This window comes from Puntigrus tetrazona, chromosome 4 (assembly GCF_018831695.1).
Source record: "Puntigrus tetrazona isolate hp1 chromosome 4, ASM1883169v1, whole genome shotgun sequence".
NCBI lineage: Eukaryota > Metazoa > Chordata > Actinopteri > Cypriniformes > Cyprinidae > Puntigrus > Puntigrus tetrazona.
Window position 1 is genome coordinate 13814446 of NC_056702.1, and position 17538 is coordinate 13831983.

At 38.8% G+C, this 17538-nt stretch overlaps 2 protein-coding genes across 4 annotated transcripts in view; one reads left to right on the forward strand and one right to left on the reverse strand.

The window, feature by feature from the left end:
* Positions 1-12619, forward strand: part of LOC122343279 (proton myo-inositol cotransporter-like) — a 37421-nt gene extending 24802 nt beyond the window's left edge. The window contains exons 5-10 of the mRNA XM_043237658.1: positions 5548-5711; positions 6246-6366; positions 8817-8942; positions 9220-9338; positions 9495-9647; positions 10058-12619. Coding sequence (XP_043093593.1) covers positions 5548-5711; positions 6246-6366; positions 8817-8942; positions 9220-9338; positions 9495-9647; positions 10058-10284 — 910 coding nt within the window. The 3' untranslated portion in view covers positions 10285-12619. The remainder of the gene's footprint in view (positions 1-5547; positions 5712-6245; positions 6367-8816; positions 8943-9219; positions 9339-9494; positions 9648-10057) is intronic.
* On the reverse strand, positions 1129-17406 carry LOC122343280. Of its 3 annotated transcripts, XR_006250741.1 has the most exons (12): positions 16372-17406; positions 16182-16296; positions 16038-16101; positions 15760-15924; positions 15569-15687; positions 15371-15486; positions 15176-15234; positions 14969-14996; positions 14837-14898; positions 13698-14094; positions 12760-12900; positions 1129-1484 (listed from the first exon to the last, which is right to left on the reverse strand). XR_006250741.1 is itself a non-coding variant. In XM_043237662.1 (11 exons), exons 1-11 carry the CDS (start codon positions 16481-16483, stop codon positions 12867-12869), a joined length of 1266 nt encoding a protein of 421 aa, XP_043093597.1. In that variant the 5' UTR covers positions 16484-17406; the 3' UTR covers positions 12746-12866. The 3 variants fall into 3 exon arrangements, 2 of the variants coding, with proteins under 2 accessions (XP_043093597.1, XP_043093596.1); XM_043237662.1 differs by lacking the exon at positions 1129-1484 and having other exon boundaries at positions 12746-12895; XM_043237661.1 differs by lacking the exon at positions 1129-1484 and having other exon boundaries at positions 12746-12900.
* Between the last annotated feature and the right edge of the window lie 132 nt (positions 17407-17538).

A 17538-nucleotide genomic window follows, 5' to 3' on the forward strand; every position in this document is an offset into this window, starting at 1 on the left:
AATTAATTAATAAAAAAATAAAAAGAAATAATAAAATACAAATAAAATAATAAAATAAAATACACATCCAACATATTGCGCAATATAACATTTTAGCTACATTAGGCGTTTACGTGTTGAATTATTATTTACTGAGGCATTCAATTTTGTTTTAGATTTTTTGACATTTAACGATTTACCTTTTTTTAACGAAACCTCTTAGTGATGAATATTCCTTAAAATTCCACCGAAGACTGATTTAGGTTTAATGCGCCTTTTAGAATAAAATAAAATGATCATCATAATCGGTTTTCGGGTTCACTGAGGCAGACACGGTGACAATAATGATATTTGGTTCAGTAGGCGAGTAAAGATTAATTCAGAAACTAAAAAGGTTTTTCAAGCGTCTGAGATGCACTGCAAAATATAAAAGTCCCTTTGGGTACAAACATCTGCTAAATGAATACGTGTAAAAATGAAAAGAAGTGGCTCATAAGAGTCATTAATCAGAAATCAGACTTGTATGTTGATTAACAAAAAGATGAGATGAGTCAAAACTGAGTCACTTTCAGAGTATTTAGTATGATGTTTCATCCACGTCTTTATAACATCAGAAAGATGTCCATGTTCCAGCCGAGTCTCGGATCTGCAAAGAGAACTCTTGAGTGACCGTAGGTATTCCTAGCGAGTCAAGATCTTTCTCAAAAGATCAAACAATTGTGAATCCACTTGACATGGCCCTTTCAAGTGAGATCCAGTCTAGACGTCGAAACACACCGGTCTTTACCTCATCCAAACACTCAGCAATTACCTCTTCTACCCCCATCAGAGCCCTCACCCCCGTCCCTCGCTCGCCATCTGAAATCTTCCTCGACTCACATCGAGAAGTCTGGAGTGAATTTGCCATGCGGGGTTACGTCCGAGTGCTCCTCAAACAGTTTCTATTTTCAGAGGATCCATCTCACGCCTTGGCACGAGTCCACGGCTTTTGCCATTTGGTGTTTAACGAAATCTTTCAATCGTGTTGATTTGTGTGCCGAGGCGTTTGTAGGAAGGTTAACAGCGCTGGAGATAACTCTGAGCCGTGACCACGTTAACGCTTGCGTAATTCTGAAGGTCGATCTGTCTTGTTTTTCTATTTTTCAGCTTCACTGAGAATCTTTTAACTGTCGGCATCAACAATCCAGCTTACGTAAGCTTACAAAAGTCAAATGTGTTTCTATTTTGGTTGAGAAAATAGACAGATGCTAATTTAGCGGGTGGTGATGGAATGTTCTTGTTAAAATGATCGATGTTTTTATAGTAGGTAAACCAACTAGGCAGAGCCAAAAGTCTTTTTTGGGACCCTTTGCTTAATTGCAGTGGAAAGATTTGGTGTCTTCATCTTGCATTGATTAATACCGACGTTAATAGCAGAAGATGGTGTTAGATCGGCTGTAGAACCGCAGCTGAGATTATCTGAAGAAATCAACAGGGGTCACTGACCCACTGCCAGAATTGCTGTACTATGAAACAGGGAAAGAAAGCAATTACTACGGTGTGCAAAGAATAAGACACATCTACTATCTAACCCTGTAGCGAACACTCATCAGCAGCTTAGGCTTTATTCTTCTCATTTCCTGACCTTTGACACCACTTTTACCACAAACAATAGCTCATCTTTCTGTACCATTGAACCACTGTGCCCTTTGTTTCTTCTTTTATCAGGGCTTTTATCCAGCGTGTTTGTGGCCAATAGAAGAGACAATTAGGGAATGAGTTTTTTTGTTTTTTGTTTCCCTCAGAAGACCCTTGATGAGGGCAACCAAAGGCTTCCAATTTTCATTAACTGGAATGGAGCTAGAATGGCTTTTAAGGATCAAGACCGGGCTCTTTTAAACACATACACACAAGGGAATACTGTGAATAGAGAACTAGGCAAACACGATACAGAGAGCTGGGTCCGCAGGCACACACAATGGATGTGTGAAAGTCATAAAAAAAAAGCTCAACGGTAGTCCGGTTTTCGTGAAAGTGGGAATTAAGTCCCTTTAAATTTCTATTAGCTGGCAAAAATTGGTTAAACGCTCAAATGTCTCAATAATGCAACAACTGACAGCAAAGGATTTATAAATAATAAATGGCTAATATTCTAGTAATACGCATGCTAATACGCAATTAATAGAGGTAAGCATAAATATAGTGTTACCAAAATGTACATTTACTTATGTGGGTACTTTCCTGGGATTAAAAAACAGGAAACTGTATGTTAATTCCGCTATCATTATTTACAGTGTTGCAATTATTTGGTTCTCAGTTTCTGATAAGAACGAGGCAGTAGATGTTTCTGTGAGAGTCTCTACCTATATATAGCATACATAAAAAATGAGTTTCACCGGAAGATTTCGAGCTGACTTATCTTTATCTGGAAGTCCTATATAGTATACCGTGCATGAGTCCAATTACTAAGAAGCAATAAATTAGAAGTTTACTGCCACTGTGTGAACCACTTGTAATTATGTCATCCATAAAAAGTAACCGTTATCTAATCATAAGCATTTTAATTCCTTTGGTGTCATAATTTAATAATTTAAGGTGTCATAACACCTAATTAGGAACTTAGTAGTAGCCATTGTACTTACACGAAATAAAATGTACTTATCATGTAACTAAGTTACATCTTTAACAGCTCCTGTTACATAGCTACTTACACTTAAGTACAATCATAATACATTTTATTTTAAGTAGCTTATGCCTGTGTAACGTTCTGTAATTTTAATGTAATTAGAAAGGTATTCAATCTGTGTACTAATATGTTGAATCAAACTAAGGTGCGGCTAAACAAGGTGTACAGTACAGATACATGTGAAGTACACTTAAGTACAGTCTTGTTACACTTTATTTTAAGTAGCTTATGTCTGTGTGCTTATCATTATAATTACTTTCTATAACGTCTGCGACACATATGTGACAGTATGTCCGTTTCAAGCCTATCGTTGGTTACATGATAAGTACATTTTTGTTTTATGTAAATACAATGGTTATTACTAAGTACTTACTAGGTATTATGGACACCTTCTGATTACGTTATCCAGATTACATGTAATCATACAGTTACTGACCAGCGCTAGAACTTGCAGGCTGGTCTGTTTTGCTGGTTTTGTAGAGGTTTGAGTCGTCAACTTATCCAAACTGGAAGACCAGCTTAAACAAGATGACCGTACCACCTTTTTCGGGAGTCACGCTAATAAATATGCCACTAAACCAAATGCTACTTACATTTTCTTTTACCATAGTTGGTTATGGCAGATATGGTTTGTTGGGTATAGTACTCATTCACTTATTCACACTTTACATGCCAGATTTCAGCTGTCACAGAACATAAAAAGCAATGTATAGTAACCAATCCTTTAGGAAACCACTGCAAATCCGGAGGTTTTTAAGTCTCTTTGTTGAACTCAAACACAGACACCGTCTGTCCTGGAGCTCTGCCTAATTAAACATTGTTTCTAGTTTAAAACTGACACAGTAGACCAAACAATAGAGACCACAAATGTGTGATTTCACAGCAGCTCTTCTTATCAGCACTTTCTAAGCAGAGCATGTACTTTCTACACACTGAGAGAGCGTCTCAGCGGGTAGATTGAAAGCATTGTTTCTTTTCTGTTTTTTTATTATCACAGAATCTCTGTATCCTTTGTTAAATTCTCTTCAGTAATAGAAGAAGTAACACTGGACCTCCAGACTTTCCACTGAGATTACTTCTACTGAACACCCACACGATTTTTGTGGAATTCATCTGCATCTAGTGTATTGGTTTTGTCGTACGTAGCATGCACTCCTGCATTACTTGTATCAGGTAACAATTAAAGTTGTCCAGATGTCTGAAATAAATCCAGGCATGATGTACTGAATCAAGATGGCTCCAGAAGCATTTATCCATTATTATTATTTGTGTACCAAATTCAAAGTGAAAAATGCGTTAGCCTCAATCCAGTCAGTTCAAGACTAGACTGTGTACTTAATATTTTATGATTTTTAGTTTGAGTTTTGTGTACAGCAGAATGGTTAATCTACTTTTTATTGGTTATTTTAAATGCTAGCTGAAATAATTAAAATTTAGCTATGTTTCCTATCCAAAGATGTAAATTTAACTTACAGTTGTGTTAAAAATCGAATATTGCATAAAACATTTGCGAATAAGGCACCGATTTCCAAGGCTGCTTTTCTATTAGCCTTTAAATTGCACATATTAAAATTATGGATTGAAAATACGCCTATTGAAAACACATTCCGCAAAAACACCCATATATCGCAAAAACGTTTTTTTGCGCTCGCATGAGGTGGTTTTCGGGTAAGTCCATTTTTTCAAGATTTAAGTGCTATAATCACGTCCTCAGCCCTAGAGTCTGATTTCTCTCCCCTGGTGACACTGAAAGGGATATCATTATAATATCACCGCCCCTTAATTTGAAAATTTCCACCCGCTGCATCATCATTTTGCATCATATTTTGCATCATCATATATATACATTCAAAATGTGCATAAATATAGGTGGATGTAAACACAGCAAGATAATTTGTTATCTCTGTATATTTGGAATAGTAAAACGTTCATCATATGCGCACATGGAAATCACGTCAGAAGCTGAACGTTTTCAAATAAACCTTTTTTTCACTTGACCAGTCCACTGGTCAGCATTCAATTTGTTTTGTGTGGAAAAGAGCACGGTGGAAATTCTGAAAGAGCCTAAGTTTGGAATGACGTGAAGGTGAGAGTAAGTGAAAGAATTTTAATCCTTGGATGAGTTAATTCTGTATAAGCCGGCATGCAAGACTATGGCGGCATATAATAATGCAAATCCCTTATGAATGTGTGTGTGTGTGTGTGTGTGAGAGAGAGAGAGAGCAGGAAGATGGCATTTTACTTTGGGTTAATGAATGTTTTCCCGCTTCACTCCTTTGTGCGGAGAAAAACACTTTTGTTCGAGTGTCGCTCTCTCACTTAACCTCACATCCATTATGTGGCATTCAAGTGCTGATGTCACAGGCGAGCGTGAGTCTGCGTTTCTGAGTACGTGCTTAATTAATGTATAGAATGACAGTATATTATGCTTTAATAGTAAAGAAGGTTTAAAGCACAACTGCTGCTGATTTAGGATTAATAGCTCGAGCGAACAAAGAAAATAGTCATTTTGACCTCCGCTCAAAGCCGACTGAAAATGATTCTTTGATGCTTTCAAAGCCCCCGTAAATCACGATGAGGCAATTAGTTTAAAGTATGCTTGATGCAAAAAGGAGGCCGTTTTAATTGAAAAGGTTGAGATGGCATCAGTCGGTGGATGAGTTGCAAGGCCGTAATCTCATTGGATGACATGTGGGCGAAGTGGCACTGATTGGCTGGCTCGGTCAGAGATGAAGCAGAAGCTAAAGTGTCTGGCTATGTCCGAAAATGCATGCTAACATGCTCTGATAACACCAAGAATGCAATGTGGTTGTAATCGTTTCAGTCAGAATGGAATCTAGCCATAAAAAGTAACCTGACAGGTATTGAAAAGACATATATTTTTTTTTGCACTCTGTTCATAGGTACTACAGCGCCACCATTTTGCAGATGTCTGGAGTTCGTGATGACAAGTTGGCCATCTGGCTAGTGACTGTAACAGCATTCACAAATTTCCTGTTTACTCTGCTGGGCGTTTGGTTGGTTGAAAGGGTGGGCAGACGCAGACTTACGCTGGGAAGCATCTTTGGTAAGAATTTGACATACTTGAAGTAGCGGAATACATTCCAGGACGATAAGATTTTTCGATGAAAACCGAGAGGCTTTTGACTGTCCCATTGACTGCAGAGTGATGAACACTGTCAAGGCTCAGAAAAGCACGAAAGAATTCACCGAAACAGTCCATATGGGGTTCAATCTGTACTTTATGAAGTGACAATGATAATTATAATAAAAAATAACGACTTTATTCAACAATGTCTCCTTTGTGTCTCTCTCTGTGCATCACCGTAGTGCCATATTCTCCAAAATGACGCTACGGTGACACGGAGAGACACAGAGGAGGCGGATTCTTGAATAAAGTTCTTTTTCTTTGTGCACCAAATGTATTCCCGTTGCTTTTTGATTGAACTTGTTAGACAAATATAGTCCTTGTTGTAACTTCCCTGCACGACAGCTAGCACACTACACACAGTTTCCAATGCTTGTTATTTGAAATGCTGTTCTGAACATTTTGAGACATGCCAAATGTTGGGTTTTTTTCTGTGTGGATTTTTCTGAACAGGTACTGTTTTGAGTCTGTGCATCCTATCTGTTGGCTTCCTCCTGTCAGCCCAGCATTCTCCCCCTGTTACGCTACATCTGACGGACCCCGCGACACCCAACTCCAGCTGCACAACACATCTGTGAGTGTGATTTAATGGGCAGCTTCTCGCCAATGGCAATATAAATAATTCATGAGTACACTACATAAGATATAGTACACTCGGTCACCATATAGTGACAGCTGTCTTGTTATCTGGTGTATTGTAATTTAACACGTATCAAAAGTGACTGAACAGACAGTCCCCCAGAGCACCTAAGAGTTCCTAAATATACAAGACTTCCTCTGTCAGCCAGCTGATTGCCAGCATTGCTTTTCTGCGGAGGTTGGTTGACCAAAAGAACAAGGGATCGTTTTCAGAACGATTCTTTCCAGCGGATGAATGATACAAACGCTGACAGCCAATCACAGTTCTCAGGAGCTCGAGAATTCAAAGCGGCAGACATGCACGAGCTGAGATTAAACGGACGATATTGCTCACTGGTGCGGACGCAAATATAGTTTTTATCATTATCTTAAGTTATCGTGCTTGGTGTGAACAAGCCTTTAACGTGAAAAAGTTTCACGACCTCTGCTGTAGAGATCTGGGGGATTCATACTGGAATAAACTAAATATCAAGGCTGGGAGATGCACATGGACACTCAGAGGTTATAGAGACACTGTTGAATTCAATTTGTACGTATGCACTATATGAATACCAGGGAAGTAAAAAGGCTAGCCGTTGATTCCAGTGAAGTGTCATTGCCAGCACTCTAATTGTGAAATCAGACCCTTTCTAATTCTTCTTGCTTTAGTCAACAGACAGCTTATTGGTCTCCAACCTGAGTGAAAATCAATTTTAATGTTTGGTTCGGTTGGTGTGTACGTTGCAGCAATAACTGCTTGTGTTAGCGGGTCCAAGCTGCTCGCTGTTCCTTAATGTCACACTAATAGAGAGTCTGAAGTGTGTAACCTCATAACAATGACGCCCTCCTCCCAGTCAGAAAGAGCGCGGCCTCTCTCTCCGTCCTAATTTACTCTTACGCTGTCATCCAATTCACCGTACACAGATCGCCGAAACAAAGCATGTTTACTTTCCTGCTAATGGATGCGTAATGACTGCGCTGTCGTCACAGCAGCAAACCAATTTGTGCATAGACTGTCTCGAAAGCCCTTTCAACATTCTTACATAACGGAATACAGTGTTTAATGGACTCACTGTAACCGCTGTGCAACACCCATTGACCGAGACTTCTAAAGATGAATAAGAAATACATGTTGACGTGCATGTTAATGGGATCCTTCATAAACATGCATAGTCATTCATGCTCTCAATACGGAAGGGTAAACGTTTTGAAGGGAATAGGGCAGCGTTCCTCCCTGCTCTGCATATTTCGTATGTTTTATTTGACTGCAAGTGACCTGCAAAGTGGACGTCACCGGATATTCCATGATTCTAGTTCGAAACGAGTGTATGTGTTCCGTACAAAGTGCATTAAAGTGTGTGAGATGTAGAGAAATTATCATGTCGCACTTCACACTTCTCTAGTAAGTTTGGTCTGTATGTGCGAAAGACGGATTCCCCTTACTAGGGGGGACTGTGTAGAGAGCATGTCAAGTTAATGCACGTTGCTCACTCCTAACAAGCTGGTTTATCTGAATCAGGTGTATTAACTAGAAAATGCATGCATGATATGTAGAGCGGGAGGACTGGGATTGGGAGCCACTCGATTATAGCATAGAGATGATCCCTTTCTGAATGGAATTTTATTCAAAGATTTAGGGACGATTTCTTTGGCAGACCTTTTCGAAGTTCTCATCTGCCCACTGAACTGTATTCATCTTTATGTAGGTCAGTGAATTTGCCTTTATGATGTCATCTAGTGACATTTAACTACCAGTTTTAGCTACTTTCAACCGAAAGCAGTTGGCAACACCTGAAGACGACCCTCAAAAAGGTAACGGCTTGCAGGTGGTGGCCACAGACAGCGCTCTCTTCTTTTCTTTCCTGAGTGTTACTTGCGCCATGAGCCGCTGCCTGCAACCCAATCAGGTTGCGGAGTCCAGGTCCTCCCGAGATGGCACGTCCATACATGCCATCGTGAGGAAGTTCAGTGAGACTCCCTGCATACTGAAGGAGATAAATCTGAGGAGAGCACGAGGAGAGCTGGACAGGGCCATATAATAGGGAAACGGCCAAGTAGTACGATGAGTATCTGCTACTTTGCGCAAGGAGGAACTGGAGGGACACTCCCAGAACCCTCCGAAATGGCTTCCAGTTGGCTGTACATGCTGTGCATGACACCATGAGGCACATGTAAGTTGTTCCAGATTGTGGAGGAAATTCTTATGTTTTGATGGAAGATTACGAATGCAATTAACTTTTTTGGCTTGTTTGTTTAGAACAATGCTCACTGATGAGTCATGCCTAAAAGGAGCTCTAGAAGTGTGTATTTTGATTTGTGTTGAATTCAGATAAGAATTCAGTGTCTGTTGGTTGAGTTTTATTTTTTGAGTCGTTTGTTTTGCTCTTACATTACTTTGTGTTTCAGGTCATGCGAGCCCTGTATGTTAGACCCTAGCTGTGGTTACTGTTATCAGGAAAACAGCACTGCTGTGTTTGCCTCCTCCTGTGTGCCCGTCAATCCGGCCTCCACTGAGAGAGCAGCGTGGGGCAAGTGAGTCACCACTGAAACAGAGTCTCTGTATGCGCAAGCACTTGATTTGTTCTGTGTAAATTTGGGCATAATATGTTTTTATTTATTCTACGTTAAACCATATAAGTTATCCGATACGTAAAATCTCAAATGTATTGTCATGTCCTTCAAAACGTGGTGTTTCAATACTTGTATTTTATATTTTCGAACACATTTTAGTTTGTTAATAGTGACGCTTAAATACTGTATTTATTCAATTACCTTGTAAAATTCATTGTGTTTGTTTCGACTCTAACAGGTGTTCCAACTCCACACGTGTGCCAGATAGTGGTATATGGGCTTATAATTTTTGCCCAACATCTTATTCATGGGTTGTGCTCCTGGGACTGGTGTTCTATCTCGCATTTTTTGCCCCGGGTAAGATGATATCTGTTTGTGATTATCCATACAATCCATCACCACTGTGCCATTCAGCAAGACACAACCAGAGGTTGCCCTGAGTGAATTATATCAGCCATGTATTCATTGTGACATTGCATTGCGGTAATTTAAAACGCTTTCGCCTCTTGACAGGAATGGGACCAATGCCATGGACAGTTAATTCTGAAATCTACCCTCTTTGGGCCAGAAGCACAGGCAATGCTTGTTCGGCTGGAGTAAACTGGACCTTTAATGTGCTGGTGTCTCTAACGTTCCTCCATATGGCCCAGTACCTGACTTACTACGGTAATGCTCTAATTAGTGGAACGACAGCAGTCATGAACATGACCTTTTTGTCGGCATCAATATGGTATTTGATCTCTCGACATCAAGAGTATACTGCGCATAAAGGCATTGTAGAACTAATTATGTCTATGACTCAGTATTATTTTCCTACTGGAAGTTAACAACTCCCTTTGCAAATTAATATTCTAAATACACTTTCCCTAATTTGCTATTATTATTCAGCTCATCACTGAAAAATAATAACTCGCGTTGCACCCAAACCAACTTTTACAACTTTTTAGCGTATGACATCATCTAAGCCAATCACGTCATTGGATAATGCTAGAAGCTAGTGTTGAGGCCACTGATAATATAGGGGTTTGTTGTTAAATACACCCATTTATCGACTATATCTCTTTGTCGTTTTCCAGGTGTGTTTTTCCTGTATTCCAGTTTAGCCCTAACTGGTTTCTTCTGCATTTATGGCTGCCTGCCCGAGACTAAAGGAAGGCGGCTGGAAGAAATCGAGTCCTTGTTTGAAAACCGGCTCTGCTCATGCGGGATCTCGGATTCTGATGAGGATCGGCAAGTGGAATACATCCGGGTTAAAGGGTCAAACTACCACCTATCAGACAACGACGCGTCGGATGTCGAATAACTCGTGCGAAACCTCTGGGTTGGTTAAACGTGGATGAAAATGTATCGATTGAGCGGCGTTCAACCCTGACGTCAGATCCGCCCACCGTATCGGACAGGTTGAGCCTCTCTTCATCGCGACGGAAAGAACAGGGTTGTAGAGCACACACAAACAAACACGCAGTGCCAAGTCAGCTTTTATAATATATCGTCAGTATGTTTTTGCGTCACAGTACATGCAGATCTACTGGCTCGTTTCTCCACTGTCAGATGAATATCCTCTGCTTATTTATGTAAAATGAGATGTTAGCTGTAAGTTCAATAATATATATATGCAGAAGGATATTTTTGGTTTCTTAATGTAATGTCTAAGTGCGAACTCAATGCAAATTTTATATTTGACACTTACAAAGAAATATATATACAAGCTACACTATCGGTCAAAAGTTTGGACGCGCCTACTCATCGTTTAGTAGTATTTTTCACAGAATCATTAATGGAATTATGCAGATCAAAAATATCCAACGAATCAATTTTTCTTTATATTTCAAATTGCAACCCATTGCCAATATTAGTTTTGCACGCTTTTGCCATGTGTCTAATTTTTGTCTACAAATAATCCCCACCAAGTGATTGAAGTGTAGTAACTCCTGAAATATGAACAATAATCAAACACAAGCGAATAAATAGCATTTTCACGTCCCTCTCGCCTGCTCGGTAAAATCTCCAAGGCTTTGAAAACGTGTAGCAAATCCCATTGCTTGTTTGTAATGTACAATCACTGTCTAGTTTTTGAAGTACAGTAGTTTATTTTGTAATTTGACCCTTCATGTTTGTAGGATTAAAGATTATCGACACGAAACGTCATATGTAGCTTTCTGCGTTTCCCTGTGATAGTGTAGTGTGGCCTTAAAAATACTTCACAATTTTTACTTTTGACGGTTTACATCATTATTGTTGTTTTTAAGACTAATTCATTTTAAAGTTTTGGTCACACTTTATTTCAAGGTCCGATTTTCGCTACGAACCAACGATTATCTGCAGCTTTTGTCGAATACTCCTAATTTGCTGCTTTTTAATAGTAAGGTAGTCATTAGGTATTATATGCACAATATGGTCATGTATAATATGTGCTTTATAAGTACTAAATAAACAGACGATATGTTAATAATAGGCATGCTAATAAGCGACTAGTTGACAGTGAGAACCGTTCCTTTACTAAACTGTTACCAAAATCTTTAATATTTGCTTTTTAAACGTAATTTAAATGTTTACACGTTTTTTTTCATCGTCATTTTGATTTGTCTTCCTTATAGCCTAGTGTACAAACGTCACCGCATTGGTCTTGTCCATGAAACAGTGTGGGATAACCGTTTTGACAAGTACATTGTATTATCCGATATTCTGTTGTGCTGCTTTGTAAGTATACGAATAGAGAAATACACGTCAAGGTGCGCCAAGCCTTGAAAGTCTCTATGTTGTGGTTGTAGCTTTATCGAAACCATGATGGCTCTTGTGAAAACAACCAATAACGTTGACTCAAGTTCCCGTTTAAAGGGTTTCACTCTGTCCAGTGATAATCGTGCACATCATGTCTCGTGTATTGTGCGTTTCGTTTAGATACATGATTACGCGTAATTTGATATTCCATCGGATAAAATTTAATTTGGTTGAGAGAAGCACAAATTAAATTGGCGTGGTGTTCGGCAATATATCAGTTTAGACTTTAATAGGAATGGTTCACCCACAGACGGAAACGGACCTTGGTCCTCGTTTACCCACGATCAGTTGGTTCCAAAACGTATTTTTAAAACGTAAAAGGAGAGGTTGTGAAGAATGCTCAAGCTGCCCTTTTATATGTAATAAAAGCGTGCGGTAACCAGGGGAAAGACGATCTCCAAAAAAAGAGATAGTTGATGAACCATTCCTTTAAGCCACCAATTGAATCTATAACGTAAAACACATTGCTTCAGCTAGAGTCCGAATAAAGGCATTACTCAAGAAAACGAGCTTCGGTCGACATGTATGATATAATTTCGAAGTTTTATTGAGCAGTTTCATGTGTATCAGATGTGTTTGACTTTTAGATTGTACTTGGGACGTGCTCCAACGCGGACGGCCATTTGTGTTATTACCAACGAACACATCCGTTTTTAAATGTATGGGTGTATTTATTTTGTTTGTTTGTTTTTGTATGTGAAACAAAAAGCGGCGTTTATACCGTAGATGGACACTAGTGAGGACAAATGTTGTGTTGTACAGTATTTGACTACCGTTGCTGTAAATGTTTTGCTAGATTTATATTCTACGAAAACTTGAATATGTACTTGGAGATAATAATAAAGATATATAACGTACGGTATTGTTTTTCATCAAATGTGAACTCAGGTTAACGATCAACTGGTTTATGGTTTACGATCAAAAGGTTTATGAGCAACATCTTGAAGTTCTTTGTTTTGGTTTGTTTTTTGCGCTTCTCCTGAAACTCGGTTCACACCTTTCTCTGCTGTGAAGTTCTTCGTCTCGTTCGCAAATCTTCCTGCACGCCTGACGTCCTTGACAGGGTTTTCGCGCCGCATTTCCTAACTGAGGGTAGTCACGCGTTTATTTTCCTCCTGCTTTCCATCTTTTTTCTGTTCTGGAGTAAAACAAAGGATATAAACATACTATTTCAGATTTTAAATCGGTGTCGTGTGAAATCATCCATAATACATTCTAAGAAAATTATTGTTGTCACGTTTTTGAAAGAAATAACTAACGCTCACGAAGGCTTGCATTCGTTATATCAAAAATAATGTAACGCAGTAATACTGTAAAATATTATTGCAATTTTACGTTTTCTATTTTAATATATTTCACAATGCATTTTTTTCTTAATAGAAACTGTAAAGATGCTTCAGAAATCATTCTAATATGGTTCTCAAGAAGCATGCATTGTTATTATTAACATTTTAATATTAACATTTTTATTAACATTAACATTTACGGGATTCTTTGAGGAATATTAAGTAAATTATTCTAAACGTCTTTACTTTAACTTTTGATTCGTTTTGATTAAAAAGTATTCATTTCTTTCAAAAATACTAAAACGTTATTGGACCCTTGCCGTATCAAGTTGCACCGAAGCATGGTTTGATGTTAGTGACAACAATTTTTCTCATATAGTAATCAAACAAAAAATCAAATGTAAAAATAATCTTGAATAGTGTACACTTTCAGTTGTATCCACAAATTTATATCAAGCTTTGTTGTCCTATTTATGTCGAGAAGAACAGCAAATACAAGTTTTGTGAGGCACGAAGGAATGGAGGGGAAAAAAAAAAAAACAATGTTTATTTTTTGGCGAAGTGTTCCTTTAAGAAGATCCACGTTGATCAGAAACATTTGGAAAAAAACGTGTTCCGTAAGACTTCACAATGGGTTAGTCATGTCTACCTGAGGCTCTGCAGAAAGGACGTCTCGAAGCTGACGTCAGATCTCTTTTCAAGCTCTTCTGACTATGAAGTTTGCGGAAGGAGAAGCCCGTTTGTGATCCTGCATGTCTCTGCGGCCGCTGTTTTTTTGCCGATTCCCCGGGGGCCACGTTTCCTGTTCTTTTGTGCCCTGTTTTTCGAGAGGTGTGCGTAGCTGGATTAAGAAACTGATTGAAATTAGAATGCTGCCATCTTGTGGAAAAGGCGCCGGTTTTCCGATGGGCGCCCGGCACGGGCTCGGAGTTTCTGTGATGGATAAGCGAGCACTGAACTGAGACGTCTCGGTAAGAAAAAGCTCTTGTTTGCGTCCCTGTTTCCAGGGTTACCGGGGGAGTCCCGTCACGCCTCTGTGCTTCTGTCTGCAGATGAGAAAAACAAGCAGATTTTCCTAATGTTTTCATCCACAGTTGACTTGTTTCAGACCGTCTCAAACTCTAGATTTCACCTCACTTCGACCATCACAGTTAGATTGCGCCTTCTCTTTGCAGGACGGAGTCTGCGAAGGCATTTCTGTTAAACTGTCCAGCGATAAGCAACAGTGCTTATCATTTATATTACATTTATATATATATATATATATATATATATATATATATGTAATGTAATGTAATCGTTCAAAGTGGCAAAGTCCAATTTTTTTACAGGCCATCTTAACTTTAGTTTTAGTATAACAATATAATATAGTTTTTTATATTTAAAGAACAAATCAATCATATCATTTGAGGCTTAATACTATAGAAAAGCAAGTTTTTCAGTTAGAGTGGTTTTAGTTTAAGTAAAAATATAGCGTGCACTTGCTTCAAACTATGGTACAAGCACCATTCAGTATGAACTGCGATAATAGCAATCGACAATTATGATGTTTTTTGTCATAATCGTACAGCCCAGCCATTTTAAAGTGAAATAAAGATAAATGTAATATTCTTTTCAGCGAGTGGAGTAAAAAAATGCACGCGCTGAATTACTTTTAGGAACAAAGCCAAACGCTTTCATCATGTCAGATTTGTTCATTTTTCACGCACTGTATACCAGGAGAGATTACGTAAACCATTTTCATTACTGCAGTGATTAGGATTATTCAAATTACAAAACATGCCTTACGTCATCTGAGCTGCGGTGAACTCCCCTTGGAGATTTGTCGACGCGCGCGAAGAGGTCAGCACCTGCCGAAACGTCATAAAACGTTAGCCGTTAAAATGATGCTTTGTAACTAACAACAGCCTGGACACTTACATGCGCTGCTGTCGGTGCGTACAGGTTCCTGAACAAGAAAAAGGTGCGAAGGTCAAAACGCAAGCAAAGTTGGCATCTAAAAAAACGATATATGTACGTTGTCTGTGTTGCGTTTAACCACGAGGGGTTAGTATTTGTGAATAATAAACGTACTACCAAAACTCTGTGTGTGTGTGTGGAGACTTCAAAGAGTGTGCGAGCTTGTACCCGTGTTGAGAGATTTCCATTAATGTCCGCGTTTTCCGATCTATCGCAAGAGTCGATCACTGAAAGAAATGAAAACGATAAAGAACATCTATAACATGCAATGCCTTCAAGTACTGAACGCTCACGGAGGCCTGGGAAGATGATTAATTAAGCAAATCTACATCTAATATCGTTTCTGGAAAGGTATATTATTACCTTTATAATCTAAAATCTTAAAATCTATGAACAGCGGCTCCTCCGGTTCTTCCGTGCTCCCAAAAGGGTTGAGCGGATATAAAACCGAGGCACCCGAAGGCCCTCCCCTCTCCGGTCTGCAACAAATTTTGATAATTTCGCGTTACGAGGACTTATCTGTCTTATCGCATCGGTATATAGTCATATCATTGCGCTCACTTCGGTAACGCGCTCTCGAACCGATTCCCAGCCGCTGAGAAATCGCGCGGCACGTCTTGCGCGAGAGTTTCGTCCGGCCACGGATCAGCCATCTTCGTTGGTTGAGAGAATGGCACAAACTGAAAAGAGACACAAACTGTAACGATTTGGGTTATTTAGTTGGATTATACGTGGATTATAAATGATCACACGTGAGGAGTTTTCTTCATATCGTTGGGTTTTTCCAGAGAAGAGGATGTGCGCGGTGCAGGTTTGGTTTGGATTGGATCTGAGGAGCCGGAAGATGTTGAAAGTGGATGTGGTTGATTTTCTGAGCCGCTGGCATCGGACAGGTTTGATTCAAGCAAAGGAGACAACTAAGGTTGATGGAAACGATTATTAAATCTTGCATGATAAAAATGTATACGTAAGAATACTGACGGCAAGTGTCAGAGGTCACTAAATACGAATGATTTGTTTTCATCTTTACCGGCGTGAACTTGAATTCCTCGGTGAGACGACGTCTTCTGACTTTATAACCGGGCGTATCGATACTGTTGAAACAAATACTCAATATCTGAAAATGAAATATAGCCTAGAAGGAATAACAAAGCTTCTTGAAACATGCCAGTACTGTGGTCGACTGGTAACTAGGTCCAGGTTTGAAGGAGAACAAGGGCTCATTGGTAACTCCGAAGGCTCTTTCGAAGCTCTTTTGGTTCTTTTCACAGCAGTCGTTTTTGGTTTTTCTAGAAGACAAACGATAACATATGACTCTACAAATAAGCTTAAAAAAACATTAAAAATGTGCTCCTTTATTCTACCCGTTATCTCCTTCTTTGATGCAATCTGGTTGACTATGAATAATGTCAGCAGATCCATATTTTCAGGGTTGTATCCTTTGGGCGAGCCCACGATATCTGACTTTCTTTTCATCCTTTGCTTTTGAAAAAACGCCTCGAGATTGAAACAGATGATCACAAAAACAGGTTTAAGACAAAATAACACACACAAAAAAACTAAACCTAACCACCTGTAACTAAATTCATTTAACTGTAGTTAATATTTGCATTTACGATACAGTCATGGTTGAAATATAGTAAGGATATGTAGTTACTAAAAAGAATGTGGTTTTAAACAGTTGGTCTGGAGAGTTAAAAGTACGTACTCTCTGTTTTGTTGCGTCTTCTTTGCTTTTCATATACCTGCTCCTGTTTAGTTAAGACATTATACATAAACTTGAGTAAATTTGTATGGAGTCATTTTGACATTTTTGCTTTGACCTCCTTGAATTGTTAATTTTACAACCAGGTGACGACGTAAAGTCAGTTATTGTCAGGTTTCAATGAAGTTAGCTGTTAACGTTAGCAGGTTAGCACGAACCTAGATCCTCCGACCCAGTTCATGTCGCCTTCGGTCGGTTTAGACGGTTTTTATTCACCCTCCGACTCTCGTTACAGATAACTAAATACTGACAGCGTAAAAAACGGTACGTTTTCAGGTTGCGATGCTGTTAGGTCAACGTTAAGAGCAGCAACCGATAAGATATAAGGCAAACGTTATAAAATAGATAACTGCGCGAGCGTGCTTCTCGAAAACCCGTGACGTCAACCGTATTGTAGTCCGTACGATAACGGGCCTCTTGACCCGCTTCAGCAATTTGTGTATTTAAACTGAATAAAAGAAGAAACTGAATACAAAGAAGCTAAACACATTTTTATTAAATCACCACATGTTAACGTAACTAGAAACAGAAAGCTGGAACGACCGTTAGCCCGTGTAGGTTTCAGATTTTAGATCAAATTGATTTTATATTATAATTGTTATCGACAAAACACATCATAAAATTATGATCTTGAATTATGAATTCTAAAATGTTCTACTGCATATATATATATATATATATATATATATATATATATATATATATATATATATATATATATATATATATATATATGTGTGTGTGTTAAATAATAATATTTAAAATT

Coding starts and splice junctions, on each gene's coding strand:
- LOC122343280 (XM_043237661.1), bottom strand. CDS start 16,483: ATGAAAAGAAAGTCAGATATCGTGGGCTCGCCCAAAGGATACAACCCT. Junction 16,102..16,181: donor CTAGTTACCAGTCGACCACA/GTACTGGCATGT, acceptor TTGTTTCAACAG/TATCGATACGCCCGGTTATA. Junction 14,899..14,968: donor ACGCACCGACAGCAGCGCAT/GTAAGTGTCCAG, acceptor ACGTTTCGGCAG/GTGCTGACCTCTTCGCGCGC.